Genomic DNA, 22251 nt, shown 5'->3' on the forward strand with positions numbered 1-22251 from the left:
AGCCCGTGTGACCATGAGCTGTCGAAGGGATCAGGTATCAAGCATCAAAGAACAAAAAATCATATCATTGTAAATGTGGGTGAGTGCAGAGTGGAGACTCAAAGCCCTTCCGTAGGCAACTGGACACCCCCTTACTGAAGGGTTGTGGGGAGGAGATGAGCCATTCAGGGTGCAGGGTAGCAAAGATGAGATATATAACTTTCCTCTAGTTCTTAAATGCTTCCTCCCCCCCACTATCATGATCCCAATTCTACCTTACAAATTTGGCTATACCAGAGGATCTACATTGGTACAGATAGAAACTGGAAATACAGCGAATCCAGGACAGATGACTCCTTCAGGACCAGTGGTGAGAGTGGTGATGCCTGGAGGGTAGAGGGAATGTGGGGTAGAAAGGGGGAACTGATTACAAGAATCTACGTATAGTCTCCTCCCTGGGGGATGGACAGCAGAGAAGAGGGTGGGGAGACATCGGACAGTGTAACATATGACAGAATAATATTAATTTATGAATTATGAAGGATTAATGAGGTAGGGGGGAGTGGGGAGGGAGGGAGAAAATGAGCAGTTGATATTAAGGGCTCAAGTAGAAGGCAAATGTTTTGAGAATGATGATGGCAACAAATGTACATATGTGCTTGACACAATGGATATATGTATGGATTGTGATCAGAATTATATGAACCCCCAATAAAGTAATTTTTAAAAATCATGACCAAAAGGACTCATACCAGGCATGTAAGGATGGTTCAACATCAGAAAAACAATTAACACATAAAACAAATTTCCACATCATTTCCATCAGTGCTGACAAATAGTCAACATGTATTCCTGATAAAAACCAGTGGACCGTATTCTTCTCATTAAAGAGCCTGAAAGCATGCCTACACAGCAGTAAGGGTGGCTTTTATTGCCACTCCTATTCAGTATTTTACTGGAAGTCTTTGAACAGTCAAGGAAGGGAAATCAATAGCAGACATCCAAATTGGCAAAGAATTAGTAAAACTAGCTCTGTTTTCAGATTACATAATCCTATACGTAGAAAACTATAATGACTCAGGAGGAAAATGATAGAAAATAATTGGAAGATGCAGCAAAATGGCAGGATAGAAGATGAACACACAAAAAAAGTCAGATTTTTTACACCGATATTAAGAACTCTGGATAGGATATCAGGAAAACAATATCATTTACAATAGCCACCTAAAATATGAAATACGTATGAATAAATCTAACCAGAGATACAAAAGACCTATGCAATGGCTTCAATGATGAGCTCAAACATAGAAATGATTGTGTGGATGGTGCGGGCCTGGACAGTGTGACATCCAATTATCCACACGGTCACTGTGAGCCAGAGCTGACTAAATAGTGCCAACAACAATAGTCTACGAAGAAAACTACAAGATACTGCTGAGAAACCAAAGCAAACCTAAAGATTTTGAAGAATATACCATAATCATGAATAGGAAGATTCTCCATAGTCAAAATGGCAATGCTACCCAAAGTTACCTACTGATACAATAAAAGCCTGACCCAGATTCCAATATAATTCATCAAAGAATTGGATAAAGAAATTACCAAGTTTATATGGAAAGGAAAGAGAGGGCAAATAAGTAAAGTACTGCTAACGAAGAAGAAAAAACGTAGGAGGCTTCACATTTCTTCATCTCAAAGTTTATTACACAGCCACGGTAGTCAAAACAACATGATACTGGTATAATAACAAACACAAAGACTAAGGACACAGAACTGAAAATCCAGAAGGAAATTCATCATCTATAAACAGCTGATTTTTAACAAAGGGTCACTCATTAAACGTGGAACAGATTGTCTCTTGAACAAATAGTGCATGGGAGAAAGATGAGGCTTTGCACTGTGTAAAGATTTACAGTCTTGGACACTCAGGAATAGTTTCACTCTGCCCTGTAGAGTCACTATCAGCCCAGACCAATTCCACAGATGTTAGTGTAATTTTGTTTTGGTTCTCTTACAAATGCTAATAAACTGGTAGGAATTCAGGTAGACAGAAGTAATAGGTAAATATAACAAGGGGAAATCTGTTGTTCGTACCTCAAAGGGCTCGGGAAGCCAGAGGTTAATATGCATATGAAACTTCCTCTCAGGATTTTAAGTTCCTAGTCTCTGGCTTTTTGGAAGGTATGTTAGACTGCACAGAGCTGACATATATTACAATGGTTTATGATGCCCATAATTCTGAGGTGCTGGACCTAAAAAAAATATACAAATCGTAAAAACTGAGGAAGATTTGGACCCATTGGTATATTGTCAATAATAACTGCACCAGTGGAAGGTTGTGGATTATTCCTGGGACTGAGGATGGCATTTCTAGTCAGAAAATGAGTGTGAGCCTTCTTTGGGGCCCGCCCTTTTCTATTTTTTCTTCACAGCTTTGCAGTAGTAGCTACTGGATGTGCCCACTGATTTCAGCCAGGTTATCAGCATTTATGTCCATCTGTTTCAACATCAGAAGCCACCGATTAAAGGTTGAAAATGAAATCTGTATGGCATCGTTTTGAATAATCATAAAATTGAACATCCGGCCACGATAACCTCAGCAAATTACATGTTACCACCCTGTGTACAGTACATGTTACTGACTCTAAGATGAGTCAAACAACCAGAAAGCGATAGCCGTGACCACTGTTTGCTGAAACTCAGAAACGTCGCGAGTCAGACTCCACCTGTTCTGTCCGCTGGAGTGAGGAAAGTGAACGTGGCAGATGACCAGGCAACACTTTGTTGGAGCTCACTCAATGGTAACTACGAAGTGAATCTTGGTCCACATAATTTGAGAGCCACTGCCTGACATGGAAGATGGAGGCACGAACGATTTCTATAATGAGCTGAGGCATGAAGTAAGTCACAAGCTCAGCTCTAGCACCTAGTTAAAGAACACCTTCTGGGCTGGGGGGAGGAAATGAAAACTCTCAGTGCCTGACCCACATGTCATCTGCCACTTGGCAAAAGTAGTCTTGATCCAAGGTGACTGTGTATGCATATATACAGATATCTATCTATCTACATGTATGTGATATATGCACATACATGCATAAAGACATATATATGCTTAATAGGTTAAAGAATAGAGCACAAGAAAGCATCGCAGATTATATGACACACATGTACACACGTTTCCTACCTTCTAAAACAAGAATTTACTCCCTTCTCGTCTTCAAACCTTCCAGGGTGCTTTAAGACAATAATTCATGTTTTGTTGTTATTGAGAATGTACACAGTAAAGCATACATCAGTGCAACAAAATTTTCAAGTACAAATCAGTGACACTGTTTCCATTCTGCACATTGTCCAACCATTCTCCTCATGCAATTCTAAATTATTCATTCATTATGTTAATGAACATCATTCACTGCCCCTTCCGCGTCCTATCTCCTCTTCCAAGTTGCTCTTTTCAATTTGATCCTATATAGCTACTTCTTTAAAAGAGTACGGTGTCCTTCATGAGGGCAGGTATTGAGTAGGGCCATGTCATAAGAACTGTTATCTGATAGTCTTTTCCCATATATCTATGGTTTGTATATGTCCCTGGTTCACTTTTAAGACCTTATTACCATTTTATTGGAGAACATTATAAATAATCCATATTCTAGTTTTTCAAGTTTGTTACCTTTTAATGGAATGTTTTTGTTTTATTTTGCTATTGTTGCTGGTTTCTGTATGTTTTTCTGTGTATGAAATCCAGGACAGGTAAATCTATAGGGACAGTAACTAGATTAAGGGTTTCTTAGGAGTATGACAGGGGACGTTGGGGGAAGATCAGGAGCTAATAACAAGAAAGAAGAAATTTTCTAAAATTGATGGTAGTGATGATTGCACCACTTTTAAATAAGATTGGACTATTGAATTATATATTGTGTGAATTATAATCAAGAAACGCATCTTAAAGAAGAAGCACACAGTACTGCAGGCAGACCTTCTTTATTAATTAAGTGAAACTCTTGTTTCGTTTAAAGACTTCAGGGGATGTTTTTGGTTTAAAGCTGAAAGGTGACCTCACGGTGATAGTTTCAGGGGTTCATCCAGTCTCAACAGCCCCAGGTAGTCGGGGTCTCATGACAGTTTGAAATTCAGTTCTACAGCATCCCTCCTTTTGATCAGGATTCAATAGCATAACTCTGATATCTTGAGATGACCTGTCTGACCTCTGGGATGCACCTCAACAGGCTCTCCTTCTATTTCTTTCTCCCCGCAGTTTCTGGACACGTGGGTGAACTCCCAGCATGACCACGTGCGAGAACGGGCCATGTGGTGCGCTGCCCGGATTCTTGGCTTCACTTCAAAAATGAACAACTTTCAAGTGCGTTGGAATCTTACTCAGCACCTGCTCTGCAGCATGATCCAACCTTCACCACGTCTCTCCAGGAGCCCTGCTCACTCTGCCGCACTCCCCAGCTCTGGAGCCCCCTCCTCTGTTTTCTCTTTGCATTCCATCTTCTCCTCTACCTCCTGGCCCACATTTTCTGCTTGCCCCTTTCTCCTTGTCTCTCCATCCCACTCTATGTGGTTCAGTTTGATTCAATTCATCTGAATAGGTACTGGGTGCTAGGTGTTCTAGGATACAAAGATGCCTACAAGTCTGTATCTTCGGAACCTTAGAGTCCGCTAGAGTTGAGAAGCATGCATAGAGCAAATGGAAATAGATGCTAGTGATGTTGAAGGAACAACCCAAGAGAAGAGGTCAAAAATCGCTCTTGGGGGGGGGGGGGGATGGATAGAGAAAGCTTCAGAGAGGAGGAGGTCCTTGAGCTGGGCTTGAAGGCCGAGTGATAAAGAAGGGAACGGTGTAAGGTGATTCCCAAACTAAGATCCTATGCCATCTCCAGTCTGGAAGGCACCTGTTCCCTCCATTCTTGATAACTCATCCCAGGAGCCCTGGTGGCGCAGTGCTTACGTGTTTGGCTGCTAACCCGAAGGTGAGTGGTTTGAACGCACCGGCGGTCTGCCTCCGTAGAGAGTCACAACTTTGGAGCCCCATGCAGCAGCGGTGCTCTGTCCTGTAGGGTCTGTAGGACTCCATGGTAATGTGTTTCTTTTTATTTTGTGTTTGAAGCTCATCCGTTCTCACTGCACATGCACATGCACTCTCTCCTCCTGGTTCTTTTCTGCAATAATTCAGTCTGAAGGATTGTCTGGGGGTGAAGTCTGACTTTCAGTTCTCCTCCCCAGACAGAAATCAAGTTTACCCGACTGGGGCGCCTGGTAAGGCTGCTGGCTCTTCGCTGCCAAGACCCAGTGGACAACATTTGCTTCCTGTCTGCCCATGCTGTCTACAACCTCTACTGCATCCTCCTGCTGCAGAAGAGTACGGAAAACTCCCTCTCCTTACCCCCCTTCAGCCTCCTGCCCCATCCCTTCCAGCAGCGTGAGAGAGCACAGTCGCACGGCGCCTCGTTCCCACTAATGAACCTCGCTCGGCGTCTACAGTTATCTTCTTAGGGCCAAATATCTGCTCAGGAAATAGTTCTTTTTTAGTATTTTCCATGTTATAAGACCCCCACGTTCTTTTTTTAAAAATTTTTTCCCCACGTTCTTTTAAAAATGCCTTTATTTTAATTTATTATTGATTGGGAGTTAATATATGTATCGTATTGTTCCATAGTTTCATCACGTTGAGCTGTGTTGTACAATTGCTACCACAGTCAGTTTCCAAACAGTTTCTCCCTGGACTCCTTGACATCGTCTCTCTTCCCCCCCCCTTCCCTACCACTGAACCCCACCCCTACCCCCATGTCCCATTTTGTTTCTGCTCTGAGGCGGGCACATGAGGTGGGGGGCTTCTTTGACATTTGTTCTCACAATGTGTTCAGTTCATCCTCAGTTCAGTTAGTGTTTGGGGTCTGATCAGGATCTGTGAGGGTGGGACAGGGGAGCCTAAGAACCCTTCTGCTGGAGCAAGGGATGCACCCCGGGTCTGTTTCAGAGATGGGAAGGAAGAAACAGGGCCTGTGGGAAGAAGAGGACAAGGGTCATATCTATAGTGCCAACGTCTTCTATAACAACACCTCTCAGATCGCCAAGGTGAGGGGGGCAGGGCCAGAGACAAAGTGGGGGGAGCCGGGACCTCTCTCATTTTTCAATACTATAGATCAGTGTTTCCCTCAGTGTGTGCTATTGCTCTCTGATTTTGGGCGGTGGGGCAGGGAGGCACTGGAATGGTGTGTGTGTGTGTGTGTGTTTTGAGGGGGTGAGCAACTACAAAAGCAGATATCTACATTTTATCCTGGATTATGGGCTACAGAACACAAGTTTTCAATTGCATGGGGGTGTTGAACCTTTTGTTATTGTTGTTGTTGTTGAAAAGGGAGCAGTAGGCCAAATAAGTTTGAGAACCTAGGCAGACTCTTCTGTTCCCTGTCCCTTCCCTGTCCACCCTGGGATGTGAAGTTTTACTTTGGGAAAATTGTCCTGTGCAATGTAAGTCATAGGGGGAGGATGTAGGAAGGCCTTGGATGATGTAAGCAGGCGAGCCCTCAACTACTAGGAGAAAGGTTAGTTGTTCAAATCCACCCAGAAGTGCCTTGGAAGACAGACCTGCCTACCTGCTTCTGCAGCGTCACAGCCTTGAACACCCTATGGAGCAGGTCTTCTCTGCGCAAAGGGAGTGCCATGGTTCAGAACTGCCTCGACAGCAAGTAACGGCCGTGTTAGCTCAGGGGCTGCCCCACGTTTCCCACTGGGCACCACGAGTCCTAGTCCTCCTCTAGTTCCTGACCACCTGGACTCATTTGTTTCATGCTGGTGATGCTTTGTGAAGAAGGTGTAGTAGACTCAAGTCCATGCCTCAAGGAGAAACCACCGAGGAGCTTAGCTCCAGCTCTTCTCTCCCAGACCTCCCCTTCTGCAGGCCTTGATGGCGGTCAGTGTTCTCGCCCCGTGTCCCCAAAGACTCAGTCCCCAGGGAAAGTGTCCCCTAGGAGATCAGCAGATAGTGCAAGGCAAGGATAGACCTGTGTCTATCCTCACTCCAGTAGAAGCACCCTGCCCAGGAAGAGCGGCGCTCTCAGGCAGGCAACCCTGGATGCCCAGGATGCCCCACTGTGTTGCAGGCGTTTGCAGAGTACTTTACCACGATCCAGCTCACCAACCTCGTGCTGACAGCCATCGAGGGCCTGGTCGACAGCAGGGCCAAGATCTCTCTGGCTGCAGCCCAGCTGATGAGTGCCGTCATGAAGGAGCGGGGCAATGACATGATTAAGGTAGCTGGTGGGGGTTGGTGAGGAGCCCTGGGCTTGCCAAGTCCCGTCTCTGTTGGCCTGCACACCCCAATCTGTCAAGCACAGGCTTGGACTAGGTTTTCTCTGTGGTTCTTCGGAATGCTGACATTTGGAATCTGAGCCGGGACCTGCTGTGCTGCCAGTGGTGGGGCTTGATGCCTCAGTTAACAACCGTGGCATGCAGGGGTGAAGGCAGTGGGAGCGTCTAGTAGCCAGAGCTCAAACAAGCACCCTGTTGGGGGGACATAGGGAGTGGTGTGGGGACTCTGGTTCCCTTGACCTCTGTGGAGTTTAAGGCTGTGACTTGAAAATCAGCAAGCTTGCGGCCTGGTTGTGACCTTTGGACTCATTTTCTTTTTCTTTCTTTTTTTTTAAACGGGAGGTTCACATGTAAAAATGGGAAAATCTTGCCTAAACATCCTCATAGCCTACTTTACCGCAAACTTGAGAGTGGGGTTGGGTTTCACAGGGAAACCCAGGGTCTGCTGTTCCTCTCTGCTCATGGCGGGGACTTTCCAGACTCTCCCACGCCCTGTGATCCCCTGACAACTGCTGCCTTTGCTGGCTTATGGGTCTGCCCTGGTCTAGGTCCCAGAAGTGGAAGGACATATTTGAGAGTGTCCTTGAGGGATTGCATGGAGATGGGCTTCCTAGGAGCCTGTGTCTAGGATATGGGGGCCAAGGAAGAGGCTGGTTCCCTCCTATCTAGTGCCACCTATCCCTGCTTCCTTGCAGCTCCAGGAACTGAAAGCTGAGCTCGGGTGGGAAGAGAAGTCCGGAGGGTCTCTGGGACTTTTGTCGTCCCTCCTGGAGGGTCTTGTGTACCTTGAGCAACCCAGGAGCTCCACCCTGGATGTGGGGGCTGTAGAGAGCGCTGGTGACGGTGGGACATCACACCAATTGACGGAGCTCTTTCTGTGTCCTCTGCCGAGCTGGCCTCGGAGACCACCAGGCAGAGGCCACACCATCGGCAGCATTGCACCTGGGCCCCTGGGTTTGGGGAGTTAGTAGAGGGAGGCAGGAGGCAGGGGACTTACTGTACTTTTTTCTGATTCTGTCCTGGAGATCGAGGAAATTGTGGAGGGCATCTTTGAACGGCTCAAGTCAAATCTGGAGCCCAGCACAAAGGAGGAGGTCCTGCGGGCCATGTGCTCCCTGGCTGGCAACAACTCCAACACGGTGGTGCCCATGCTGCTCAAGAAGCCGCTGCCTTGGGATAGGTATCCCAAGCCAGCTCCCCTTCCCATCCTGGAATGGAATGATCCCCAGCCCTGCCCAAGATGGCACAAACATGCTCAAGGCTATTGTTTTTCCCCCTTCATTCTCTGGCCCATGCCAAGCTTCATCTCCTTGTCTTATGGCCAGCTCCCCTTTGGTCTTACTCCCTCTATCCCCTAAGAACTGGCTCTTAAAGATTAGACTAGTCCCAGGAACATGGTCACCAAGACCTAATACATAGCTGTTCCTGGGTCCTGCAGAACCAACTTGGCTCTCTGGAAGATGTTTGGCAGCCAGCAAGAGACCACATTCAACATCCTCCAGATGCTCATAGACATCCTGGAAACGAACCAATCCAAACAGGAAAGCAAGGAGATGGCCTTACAGCCTGTGGCGGTCAGTACAGGGAAGCTCAGGGGGGGTGCAGGACATAGCCATCTCCGTGTTTGGGGAACTTGGAGGCAGAGTGTAAAATGCAAGGACGTCCGAGGAGTGAAAGGAGATCTTGGGGAACATAGGGTTAAACAACTGGATTCACATACATTCTAGTACATTAGACAAACAACTTAGCTTTTTTTTTTTTTTGGTATGTGTGTGGGGTGCATCTTCATATCCAAGAAGTATATGATGATATAGAAAGGGCGGCTATCAATCCTAGATGATGGACAAGGAAGCTGATTTGCAGACATAGTCAGCGTTCTCTCTCCATCACCTTACTCTGGGGTTTTCTAAAAAGGAGGGAGCCCAAGCACGCGGCCTGGGAGTGAGAAGAAAGATACTTGTTGGCTTGGCAGTGGGCCGGACCAAGCAGAACTATTCTCTGCAGAAAATTCCATTTTTTTTTTCTTTAATGCCAGGTCAATGAGAAAGATTGCATGTCTACATGCCTCCTCGTTTCTGTGGTTTCTATGGGTAATCTATGGTTTTCAGTCTTTGGAAATGTCTCGAAAACTTGAATCAGAGTAAATTGTGCTCTCTGGGCAGTGAGAAGAAGCGATAGGATGGGACTGCTTGCAGCCTGTGCTGTCGGGGTGAGGGATCTTGGGACTACTTTCTGCCTTCGCTCAGATCTGACCACTTCCACTTCTTCCTTCCCCGGTGCCCTCTCCCAGGCAACCTGCGCCTTGTGTGAGATGCTCTCGGGGTCCGAGTGCCAGGAGGCCGTCCAGGAATTCTACCCACGGTTGTTGCTGGCTGTGCTCGGTCATCTCTACTGGGTGATTGAGCAAAATGCACCCCAGAATATGGTGGTGTACAGCAAAGAGAGGTCCCAGGAGGACAAGAGCAAGCCTCTTGACCCCACTAGGTAAGCCGGATCCCCAGGGAGGCAGGAGAAGAGTGACACTAGTCAATTCCTGAGAAGCAGGACGCTGAGGAACAGAGCTGGGGAAGAGGGTATAATAAAATCTGGGCGCGGAGGATGAAAATTCGCGCTTTAGAATATTTTCACATATCTCAATTCCTTGCGAGGATGGTTACTCATTACTACTTCTGTTGTGTGCCCCATTCTATTGACTAGCACATCTATTCATAACCATTCTCAACATGCTACGCATGACGAGGTTCAGCGAAACAGTAAATACCCGGAGAAGGGCTGAGTCTGTGCCCTCCTAGGAAGTTTGGCCAGAGAAAAAGAAGATCAGTAAGGTGGTGATACAACCATCACGGGTGTAGGTGAAGAGAGATCTTAGCCTCCGTGTGCATTCCCTGGAGCAGAATTTGCAAAGGATCGCACTAGATTATTTCCATAATCCCTCTGTGATTGGGTGGGGGTCAAGGTTGAAGGGGTGAGGGGATTTGCAATAGAAGGATCTGAGAGAGTCCTTAACTTTTCTCAGCAGGAAGGCAGAGCAGCTGGCCGGAGAGCGCTGTCTCCTGGTTACCAGCATAGGTGTGCAAATCAGGGTATAAGGCTGTGCCCCTCTTCTGTTCCTCCCCTTGCACGGATCCAACGGTGTGGCCACAGCTGCGCCCTGGAGGCAGTGAAGCTGGTGCTGTGGGCTGCTGCATATGAGAAAGTGGTGCTCTATGCAAGTCTGCATCACTGCTGGGACCGTCTATCCTCCCCTAAATTTTTCTACATTGGGATCATGGACCTGACCAGGTATGGCTGTTCCCCAGGGCTCTTGATAGTGCCGAGGACTTCAGGTTCTAAGCCCTCAAACAGAGCAGGCTTCCTCCTTCCTTTCCTGCCTCTCATCGCTCTGGTCTCTCGATTCCTCGCCCTTCATGTCTTCCCTGTTCCGTGCATATGATTGCCTCCCCACTTCCACCCAGCAACTCTTGGCCTCCTGTGTCCCGTCCCAGTGGCCTCGTGATGAACTGTGAACCCCACATTCTGCACCGACTCCTGAACCGTGCCAGGAACCTGCTCTACTGTTTGGATAACCGTAAAAAGACCCTGGCCAGGACCTTGTACGCACAGGTGAAAGCCCACAGAGAAGCCAACGGCTGATGAACTATTTGAAGGAGAGAAGAGTGGGGTAGGGTAGACTAGAGAAGAAGGGTATGGAAGAGAAGAGGACCATCCACAAGGGGGATCCCTTCTCTGGCATTCCAGGGCACGTGTTTGGAGGAGGTAAATAACACCTGGGGGAACACTCCATAGCGCTCTGCATCGGACTCAGAATTCCAGACTCGAAAGCAGCCCCTTACTCAGTCTCCATCCCAAGGGCACAGAGACAGTCCTGGCCCGAATGCAGGTCTGAAGGAAGGCTGTCGGGGAGCATTGGGTACAAGGACCTTTTCTTCTTCATCCACGCAGCTCCTCTGGCACCGATCGGTGGCCCAGAACCTTGGGCACGACTTTCTGGGCAATCTAATCAAGTGGGTCAAGGAGCCCAGCCTGATTATGAAGGAAATTGGACTCCGGGGAATCAGTAACCTGGCCCTGCACCCACAACACGTAAGAGTGGGGAGGGAAGGACCAGAGCGAGTCCAATGTTCGTCCTGGAAGCGGGGAATCCCTCACTCCCTTTAGGTCTCTCAGTCACCCGTGCCTCCAAGTCTGCATCCCCCAGTCCAGACCGTTGACCTGCACAGATCTATCCTGAAACCTCTTCAACTACCCCCACCTCCAGTGCCAGCTGCCCACCCTCTGGGCATGCCCAACACCCAGATTTCCCACATCCTGTTTTTCCTCAGGTGCCGCCCATTCTCTCAAACCGCTCCCCCCATAGTGGTAAGTGATGTGTGCCTTCTTGCAAATAGTCACAGAATCTGAAGAGCCTGGTTCCGTTCTTGCGAAGCTTCCTGAAGGGTGAGGTGCGCGTGACAGTGCAGGCAGTGAAGGCCCTGCGGAACATCATCTACAACGGGCATGGGGAGGACACCAAAGTGAGCTTTTGCATCATCTCCAAGCAACTGTGCCCGCTCATCAACGACGTACGGACTGGAGGCCCAGGGATCAGTTGGGAACCACGTGGGCTGGGGCTGAAGCATAACCCTGGAGGCTGTACTCAGAGTATCAGGGTAGGGCCAAGGGTCTGTGGTTCAAGACCGAAGAGACTGAGGGAGAGCCACAGGGAGATTTGACTTCAGCTCCCAAGGGTACTGCTGACATACCCGTGGAGAACGCACTCACTCTCTTACTTTGTCACCAGGTGTTCCTTGAAGGGGTCCCTCAGAGAAAGGTGACAGATGGATACAGGGTTGGTTCTGACTGCAAGGATCAGCTCCAGCAGACCTCCATCTTGGAGGGAAGGGACGTGGAGAACTAATGGTTCTACACTCGGCCCAAACAAGCCAAGGACCTCCAAATGCTGGATACTGGCAATCAGAATGCAAAGATTCTGACAGTTGAATTTCCTGTTCCCAGACCGGTCCTGGGCTCCTCCTCCTCCTCACAGACCATAGAATTTTAGAGCTCGCATGGACCTGACATCACTGAGACACACAGATGTATTACTCCTATTCTAAGGCCGATACCTTCTTCAGTCTCTTCCGTGTTCCTGGACACCCCGTGATGGCACCAGTGCCCTAACTCATCCAGTGTCCAGTCACTTTCCAATGTCAGCCGCCATCCAAACAGCATAAGCACCTCAGAAGGCTTTTAAATCTGTTCATAACCTCTCCAGTGAGCTGTTATTGCTCCCTAGTGTTTTGAAACTCCCCATATTTAGTCCTAATCTCATTTTTACCATTACCGTTATTATTTTATGTAGTTGCTACTTTAGATTTACAAACTCCTTTTCCCACCTTTCTCTCTTACCACTCTCTCCTCCCTTCTAGATTCTTGTTTTTCTTCTTTTTCCACAAGGGTTTTCCATAAAAAAAGACATCTCTACAGTTAGTCCTTTCCTCAAATTTGGGAAGTTTTTAGCCGTTATTTCTTCCATCCGCCCTCTCCCCCCCGCCCCCCAGTGCCTCACTCTCTCCGTTCCTCTTTAGCCTACTGCTGGCACACATGCTAGACCTCTAGTTTTTCTCCCACGCATCCCAAGGCTCTGGTCCCTTTCAATCGCTTTTCTCTCTTTGTTTACACTGGACACTTTTTACAGAACTTTCTTCAAGTTCATGGACGCTGGGGGGTGCGAAGGATTTGCACTTGACCACTCACCCAAAGACTGACAGTTGGAACCCAAGAGTGTCACAGAAGAAAGGTCTGGCGCTTTGCTTCTGTAAAGGTCACACCCTCAAAAACAAATGAACTAACAAACCTGGGGTTGTCAGGCGTCAGAACTGACTTGATGGAAACACATTTGTTGTTGGTGACTTCAAGTTCAGACGCTTCCATCTGATCTTGCCAGCTCTGTTCTGAGCCGACCCGATGCTTTGATTTCCCAGTTCTCAAAATTCCAGTTCTGATTTATGATATTCTCTTATTTGGCTCATTGCAAGAGTGTTCCTCGCTGCTGCTTGAAAACATTTGCTAGAGAATTGGAATGTCAGTGTCGCCGCGGTGCTGGGAGTGGATTTGGCTTTTCCCATGGGAGTTGACTGTCTTGAGCTAAATCCTTAGATGAGAGTAAAGTTTTAAACTAGAGATAGGGCTTGTGGCAGGAATTGAAACTGTGGTCCTGGCTTCACTCGCCCAGGCCTTACTGAACGAACTTCCCAGTGCTCGTGAGCTCCGGATTCAGATACACGCATGATCGTGATGTCATGGAAACAGAATGCATTCGAAGTGCTTTGGGCAAGAGCAGGAGAGGTGGGACTGGGGGCGGCCAGGCCCGGCGAGGCCAGAGGGTAACCACATCTCCCCATCTCCGTTTCACTCTCTGTGGCAGGAGAGAGAGCAGGTGAGGATTGTGGCCATCTCTTCCCTGGGCCACATGCTACATCGAGTTGACAAATACAAGCCTGGACCCCTGATCCGGAGAGAGATCTACATGTTCCTAGTGCCCTTGCTGATCAGTATTCAGGACACCAGTGCAGAGGTGGTCAAGGTAGCTGGTGTTGTCTGTCCTACCAACTTTAGGACTGGATCAATCCATCCCTGCCTCTTGTACTAGTGCAGCCCGGCCATTGGGGTCTCTTCACCATTCCGGTTCTGGCTGGGCATTTCACACCCACCTTTTTAGGGTCATGCCTCCTCTGGGCTACCCCCGAGTTTTGTCTAACTCGCTTGTGAGTCTTATCTTGATAGAATCGGCTCCCTGAAGTCAGATAGATCACAAACATGGCCCTGATCTTGTGTGATCCCAATCCCAATCAAGCCCATCGGAGGGTGCCGGCTTTGTCTCCAGGCCTGGCCCCACATTTATAGGAGTAGGGTTTGGGATCGGAATGGGTTTTGGGAATTCCTTTCTCTTCATCCCCTAGGCCTGTGGAGGGGCTCTGACTGAGTGGACTAATGTGATTGGCTGGTCATCGCTCACACAGATGTTCCAGCACATCACCCTCAGCGATCACATCCAGGTGCTCGAAGAGACCTGCAAGTACCTGGTGAGTGAGAGTCTCTGGGGAGCCGGGTCACCATGTTCATCTCGGGATCTCCATAGCAGGCTGGGCAGGCAAGGGAGGAAGGGTTAAAAGGAGCAATTTCTTTCGGATCTTTGATTCTCATTAGTATTAGCAAACTCTGAGAACCCACCTTTGGAATGCCAATCCCTGGCTCTCCATGTTTGATATTCCCAGAATCCCAATCTCTGCTGTCCGGAGGCCAGGGTAGTGGATGTAATGGAGAGAGGTCTTCTGGTTAGAGTTGGTGGGAAGAGATGTGTATGCAGGGCTGAGTCCTGACTTTAGGTCAGTAGTCCTTGGTGTTAAGGGCCCAGGGCTCCTGTGAACTCAAGGATAGGCCAGTTCCTTATGGAAAAGTGGCAAATTAAGTAGGTCGGGAACTAACCTGAATTCTGGAATGCCAATGGGTGATTCAGGTTTCGGAGCCGGGATGGTACTGCGTGAGTTAAGCCCGCCTGGCTGCTAACTGATAGATTGACAGTATGAATTGCTCTGTGGGAGAGTGATGTGATCACTGAAAGATGGACAAGCAGCCTTATAAACCTTCTGGAGGTAGTTGTACTCTGTCCCAGAGGGTCACTTCGAATCAGAATAAACTATGCCAATCGGTTTAGTTTCCTTTTGGACTCCAGGTCTGGTGCATCTTAACTTCAGAGGTCGGTAATAACGTGGTAGGACTGACGAGATAGACGGTGAGCGATTGAAAATGGCAATGTGTGAAGCAGAGTTTTGTAATTCTAATCGGATGACTCCCTTACATCGGTAGAGCTCCTTACAATTGACAAAGCACCTTTGCACCCATGGTCCTGTTGGAAACTTACAAGTGGAAGCCAGGAGCTATGGGGTCTAATAGTCCAACCGGGGATGCTGGCTTCCCATCAGTTACTTTCTCCTCCATCAGGTTGACACCAAGGAGTAAAGAGCTCTTTCCAAACTTCCTTAGAACTTTGTCTTCACGGTTGGTGGGGTGGGGTGGGGAAGAAAGCACCTGAGGCTGCAGGCTCAAGTCTTTTCAGCTGGGTGACTGCGGCATGGCTGTAAGGAGGCCTTGGCTGTCTGTCGCTCCAGTGGTCCAGCCCTCCTGGCCAGCACATCTCCTCTTTGGCTCCACAGGTGGGCACAAACAGAAAACAATTTGTAGGGGAGTTTCTGTACCAGGCCATTCTCTTCCTGGAAAGGCCGCAACCCTTCCTTCAGGCTGCCGCAGTCACATTCTTAGGTAAGCTGGTCCCTCCTCGTGACTCTCTGTCTTCAGCATGAACTTCCGCTGAAGGGCTGAACCAGGCTACAGGAGGACTCCTTGGCAGTTCACTTCCTGTCCTAGCGTTGACTGGAATAGAGAGCCTGTCCTGGGACTGAGCCCCAGACGCTGCTTCAGGAGGCCCACGTGCGGTTGGGGGAGGTCACCCCTTGGCCTGGGCTCTGCTCTGTGGAAGAGAAACCTACACATTTGAAATGGGGGGAATTGTATTGCTTCTACTGGAAGCCTGTGGACTTGCTGAGATATTTTTGTTTAGTTTGGAACTCAATTGTAGTAATGTATACATGTTAGAAAATCTAAAACTGGTTCTCAACCTTCCTAATGCCGTGACTCTATAATATAGTTCCTCATGTTGTATGACCCCCCCCCAACCATAAAATTATTTTCGTTGCTACTACATCACTGTAATTTTGCTCCTGTTATGAATTGGGCGACCCTTGTGAAAGGGTCATTTGACTCCTAAAGGGGCGACCCACAGGTTGAGAACTGCTGGTCTAAAGAACACGATTGATAGGCAACAATAAGAAAATAAAAATCATCAGAAATCCTGCCATTTGGAAAACTCCACACATGCACACGCACACATACACACATACTTATAAAAACTGTAAAGTTTGGTACATTTTGTTTTCCCCCTTGATAAATCACAAATACATGCTGGTTTTTATTCTGCAACATCCTTTCCATGACTGTCTTGTATTCAGTTATTAAAACAGTCTTATCTAGTGCTGCTATAATAGGAGTCCTGGTGGTGTGACGGTTACCACAAGGTCAGCAGTTCAAAACCACCCTTCCTCCACAGGAGGAGAAAGAGGCTTTCCATTCCCCACAATGACCTCAGAAACACACAGGGACGGTTTACTCTGTCCTGTAGGGTCACGAAGAGTCGGGATCAACTGGATGACAGTGAGCTCAAGACTGTCATACTAACTCTAGTGTCTGAACAGATGTCTGAAGCATAATCTGTTTGATCATTTCATATTTTAATATATCGGGGCTACCATGTTTGTTTACATGAACAGGGAGGTCGGTGGTTAAATGTGCACACCATCATCACTGATTCCTTGCTGTAGATTTCCATCAGCAGAATGGCTCGGTCCAAAGCATGTGCACAGTGTTATTGCTGCGCACCGTCAAATGACCACCGCAAAAGGTGAAATCATTCGCTGCTCAATTTTTAATACAAGTCTCCATTCCGCCAGACACTTGCCAACCCTGCGTGATATTTGTATCATTACCAGTTTGGTAGGGGAAGAACAATGTGTTTTGACAGATAATGTTTGGGCCAGCAGTGAGGCTGACTGTCTTTCTGCTCTTTGGCAATACATATGCCCTTTGTCCCTCTCCCGATTGGTATGGGAACCCTACCAAGTTGAGCATCCTGGGCTTTGGCTTTACTCCTCACCTGCTGACAACATTGTCCACATTACAGCTGCCTTCAGTGTTATCTTGCACAAAGACACTGACATGTAGCCTGCAGGGCATCGCTGAGAGACTCCATTTCTTGCTAGCACTGGTTTACAAATTGCCTTGTGGACTACTGAGCTTGGGGAAAGGGATGGGCCCAAGGTCTGGGATTTCTGGAAGGACTTAACATCTGCGCTCTCTTTAGGATTAATAGCTAAGAGGTTAGATATCCGTGACCTGCATGAAGATGATGTGAAGATGTTACAGGATGGTGAGTCTGGGCCTGGGAATTGGGATCTGGGACCCACAAGGGGGCCGGGCAACGTAGAAAGGAGAATGGGGGAACCCAGTAAAGACATGCTCCATTATTTTACACGAGAAAAGTAGGAAGAAGACGGCGCTCTGGTAGCAAAGTGGTCAAGTGCTGTCTTAATTTTCCTTGAGGATTACAGCCTTTGACCTGTGGGGCATTCTACTCTGGCCAACCAGCTCACTCTGAGTCCGAATTAGCTGGAATTTTCAACGAGTTCAGGAGAAAACCAAATACTCCATTGTCCTACTAGCTAGATAGAAACTCTGTGAATATTTGGGAGCCGTATCCTTCTAGTCACTGAACCTTGCTCACATGCTGCGGATGCTAAGAAGCCCTGGTGGTGCAGTCCGGGAAGCACTGGGCTGCTAATTGCAGAGGCAGCGCTGCAAACCCACCACCAGGCGCTCCGTGGCTGAAAGAGGAGGCTCTCTGCTCCCATCAAGATGCACAGAACCTTGAAGGAGCTGTCCTGCTCGGTCCTTGGGTAGCTGTGAGTTGCAGTGGTCATAGATGCTGATGCTGCAATGATATTCACGCCAGCCATCGTTCGTTCCCGCCCCCAAAGAATTTGCAGGGTTTTGCTATTTTTTAAAATTATATTAACTTATTTCAATAGTTAATTTCTATTTATTAACAAAATACATGATTATAGTTTCTAAAAATTTATAATCTTTCAATTGTAGATAAAGGTAATAAGGAACATCGCCAGATAAGTGTAAAATTTCATTTACCCTCCAGTTCTGCCCCTCTCTTCTCCTTCCCTGCCTGATTGTTGTGCACCTGTCTTTTTTATGTGTATACATTTTGCACATATGTATGTGTGCATACAAGTATGTATATAAACACAGAGGGGCTTCAACATATTCATGGGAAAATTGAATTGAAAGATAATGGGACTTATCCTGGAATATTTTTATATGGATATAAAATGTATACAAATAATACAAGAGAGCTTCAAAGTGTTTGTGGAAAAATTCCATTTAATTTCATTTTTTCCATGAACTTTTCAAATGTTTTCAGATATTTCAATTTAATCAAGGTCTGATATGACTTTATTAAACTTAAAGACTACCAAAAAATAAGACATAGTGTTCAAGAGATAGGACAGTAAGGTTAGCAAAAATGTTCATGTAGAATTCAGATGATGGATCTATGACGCTCGCTTGATGATTCTTTGAAAAATTCTTCCTTGTTGGCTTTCTGTTTGTGCTTTGTATGCTCTTCTGCATTTGAAATCCATGGTCGGTACCTCCGTGGGTAATTGGATTGATAATGGCCTAGGGGTATGGCAGAGGAGGATGGGGCCGAAAGGGTGGGGAGTTACAACCATGCAGACGAGAAGAAACTGTTCTGAAAGGGATGGTGGCGAGACTGCACAAGTCTTCTCAGGTGGCTGAATGATTACATTGCATGCTGTGTGCCATATAGTGCCAATAAGACGATTTAAAAAACCAAAGCTTCCGCGAGCTTTTCCAAGTCCCCTTGTGTCTGAGGGTAAGTCAAAAAGTATTGCTGCTAGGGTTTACGTTCTTATTCTTGCAGGTTTATTCCAAACGAAATGTGTTTAAATATATTCCTGTGATTGGTGGCTGGCTACCAGTAAGGTTCTCTCAGTCATATACTTGTCTGAGTCTCCAGAGTGCTTTAAAGAGAAAAAAGTTTTATATATATATATATATATATATATATATATATATATATATATATATATATAATACCATGGGGGGGGAAACTATTTGAGGTCGGGGCTAAGATCACATGATTAACAAAACTCAAGTAGACATCCACATCATCGAAGGTTTGCAGAAAGTTTACGGAATGTTGCCTCCCATGCACCAAACGCTTTAATGGATCAAACATTTTCAGGAAGATCAGCAAGGCCTCTCAGGTGAGCCAAGAAGGGAGCTCAGGAACTTAGCAAATGAAGGAGCCGGGATCGAGGCTCTCAAAGTGGTGGATGGACACCGTGGGTTACCATGGATGTGATAGCTACCGGAATTAGGATCACACATGGTTTGTTTTTTAATTAAACACAGGAAGTCAAACTTTTTCTTGGGAGTTAGCTGGGGATTTACATTTCAGATCATCTGCTTTTAAAAGTTTAACAATTTAAACATCTTAGCACACCTCCCAGTAGTTGGCCCTGTTCCGACCCCCTCCCCACAATTTTTGTTCGCTTCTTCTTCTTGTGGAATATCATTTTCCCTTCACCTTAGCCAGCTCCTGTCTGTCCGCTAGCTTACTGCTTCCCGGTTCTCCCGCTCCCGGTAACCATCCGAACCGGTTTCCTTCCGTATGAATCATTTTATCTTGGTTTGTTTCTATAGCCATGCTCTCATGCAGTGTTTGCCCTTCTGTGATGGGCTCACTCAGCCGTGATGCCCTCCAAATCCATCCCTGTCATGAGGCGCTCCACGGTTTCTTCACCACTCTTAGTGATGTGCGGTATTCCATTGTGTGTATGCGGCAAGTCTCTTTCTCCATTCTTCCACAGATGGGCATTGAGGCAGTTTCCATCTTCTTGCTCTCATGCACGGTGCTGTGATGAACACATGGGTGTGCATATATGTTTGTGCTACAGTGCTTACTTTTTTAGGACAAATGCTAAGTCAAGGGACTGCGGGCTCATACGGTGTTTCTATTCCCAGCTGTTTGAGAAAACACCATACCGCTTTCCACGGTGGCTGCACAGTTTTGCAGTCTCACCAGCAGCGTGTACGGGTTCCAATCTCTCTGCACCCTCGCCAGCATTTGGTTTTTACTTTTGTGGAACTTTGCTGTCAATTCTGGAGCAAGGTGGTATCTTATTGTTGTTCAGGTTTGCATCTCTTGAATGGCTAATGATCCTGAGTGTTTCTTCATGTTTGTTAGCCGCCTAAATGTCCTCTTTGGCAAACTGTTCATGTCTTCTGCCCATTTAAAAACTGCAGGATTTGCCTTTTTTTCATGTGAGGATGTAGCAGAGTTCTACAGATTTTAAAGATTAGTCCCTTGTCCACTAAATCGTTGCCAATTTTTTGGCCCAGTATCTGCGTTCCCTTTTTTACTCTTCTGAAGTTTTTTTTTTCTCATAAGTTCTGTTTCTTTTTTTCTTACTGTTTTCTTAGTTGGGATTTAGTACATGTATTCTTCCATATTTCAATCATGTCAAGTAGAATTATACAATTGTTACCACAATGAGTTTCGAAACAATCTTTTTCTACATGGACTTCTTGCCGTGAAGTTTTTGATTCTCACAGTATCTTATTTTGGGGAGTTCTCGGTGATCTATTTTGTCCTCTGCTGTGTGTGGGTTTCGTTACATTTGTTGTTGTCGTTGTTAGGTGCTACTGAGTTGGCTCTGATTCACAGCGCACCCTGTGCACATCCCTGTGCAGAAAGAAACCCTGCCCCGGCTGTGTCCTCCTCACAATTGCCCCTGTGCCTGAGCCCTCTGGGACAGCCCTTGTGTGAGTCCATCTCGTTGAGGGCTTTCTTCCTTTACACTGCCCCTCTACTTGCCCAAAGCAGGCTATCCTTCTCCAGGGTCTTTCCTGACCATTTGTCCGAAGTATGTAAGACCAAGTCTTACTGTCCTTACTGCTAAGGAGCATTCTGGCCCTACTTCTGCCAAGCTGTTTGTCCTTTAAGCAGTCCATGGCACTTTGAATATTCTTCTCCAGCACCACAATTCAAGCGTATCAATGTTTCTTCGGTCTTCCTTAGTCAATGTCCAACTTCCACAAGGATAGGAGATAATTGAAAATACCATGGCTTGCTCTCTTGCTTGGCTCCTCCTCTCCTCTCCCATCCTCACTCCCTTGTTCCCTTGCCCTCCTTCCTTGTTCCCTACCCCTCTCTCCACACGGACCTTCAAGCGGGGCTGAGATCCTGGTTGGATAACAATGAAAAAAAGTGCTCTTAAAAAGCTGAAGAACAGCTTGCCGCTTCGACAAGAGCTGGATCATCTACAGGATGAACTGTCTCACCGGTTGCAGCTCTCAGATATCAGGTGGCAGAGGAGCTGGGGGATCGCCCATCGCTGTAGCCGGCTGCATAGTTTAGACCGGTTAGCGCAGCAGCAGAACTCGGAAACCCTCAGAAACGCAAAAGGATGTACGCTGATGTTCACAGACTGCCCGGGGATGAGTGCCGGCGGCCACGTGAAGCTGGCAGCCATGGGCGTCCATCACCACTGGACCGAGCTTTTTGAGAGATGGCCAAGTTATTTTGACCTTCAGAGGAAGCTGATGCTCTTGGAAAACCAAATAAGCTGTCTTCTAGGGGGCCTTCAAGTCGTTTATATTGAAGAGTTGCAGCCGGTGTTGTCACTTGAAGATTATTATGCTCTCCTTGATGTGTTCTATAACAGACTGTTAAAAAATAGAATACCTCTTCATCCTCGAAGCCTGCGCCGTTTACAGCTGATCCTGAACAGCCATAGGTACGCGCCGAGCTCGCATGAGCTCGGGCATTTCAACATCCCGGTCCTCTTGACTCCGCGAGCCTGCAGTGGTTCATGCTCGCCAAAGCCCAGCAGGCCAGAGAGAAGCTTAGAAGGAAGGAGGGGTAAGTGCTTTAGCCCCCTTCGCGGGGGGGTGGGGGGGCAATCGTTCACCCTCACTGCTCAGAAATCAGCGTGTGGAGCCGATAAGCCTGGGGCATTCAGACCATCCCACATTTAGGACACAGACTTCTGTGTTTCTTGATCCCCCACCTTCTTCTCCAAGGGACTTGATGAGGTGCTTCTGTGAGTGTAAGGACCTTAGTCAGTCACTGTCTGCCTCCATTTGAGAAGGACACCTTGAAAAAGCACAGGGTGGAAAACCAGGCCCAGACAGATGTCCCCAGATGAAGAGTGACCACCAGGACGACCACCAGATCGGCGACCGCTGGATCGACGGGCACCTCTA

The 22251-nt window shown here is 47.2% G+C and overlaps 1 protein-coding gene across 1 annotated transcript in view; it reads left to right on the forward strand.

Annotated features, from left to right (window-relative positions):
• Nucleotides 1-21911, forward strand: part of LOC142451683 (maestro heat-like repeat-containing protein family member 1) — an 82938-nt gene extending 61027 nt beyond the window's left edge. Inside the window, 18 exon segments of the mRNA XM_075553390.1 lie at nucleotides 4235-4339; nucleotides 5209-5344; nucleotides 5963-6060; nucleotides 7089-7238; nucleotides 8322-8476; nucleotides 8735-8870; nucleotides 9587-9780; nucleotides 10441-10578; nucleotides 10782-10899; nucleotides 11239-11379; nucleotides 11685-11858; nucleotides 13703-13861; nucleotides 14298-14360; nucleotides 15492-15597; nucleotides 17252-17317; nucleotides 21217-21245; nucleotides 21247-21829; nucleotides 21832-21911. Of these exon segments, the coding sequence (XP_075409505.1) occupies nucleotides 4235-4339; nucleotides 5209-5344; nucleotides 5963-6060; nucleotides 7089-7238; nucleotides 8322-8476; nucleotides 8735-8870; nucleotides 9587-9780; nucleotides 10441-10578; nucleotides 10782-10899; nucleotides 11239-11379; nucleotides 11685-11858; nucleotides 13703-13861; nucleotides 14298-14360; nucleotides 15492-15597; nucleotides 17252-17317; nucleotides 21217-21245; nucleotides 21247-21829; nucleotides 21832-21911 (2631 nt within the window).
• The last annotated feature ends 340 nt before the right edge of the window (nucleotides 21912-22251 follow it).

This window comes from Tenrec ecaudatus, chromosome 6 (assembly GCF_050624435.1).
Source record: "Tenrec ecaudatus isolate mTenEca1 chromosome 6, mTenEca1.hap1, whole genome shotgun sequence".
Classification (NCBI taxonomy): domain Eukaryota; kingdom Metazoa; phylum Chordata; class Mammalia; order Afrosoricida; family Tenrecidae; genus Tenrec; species Tenrec ecaudatus.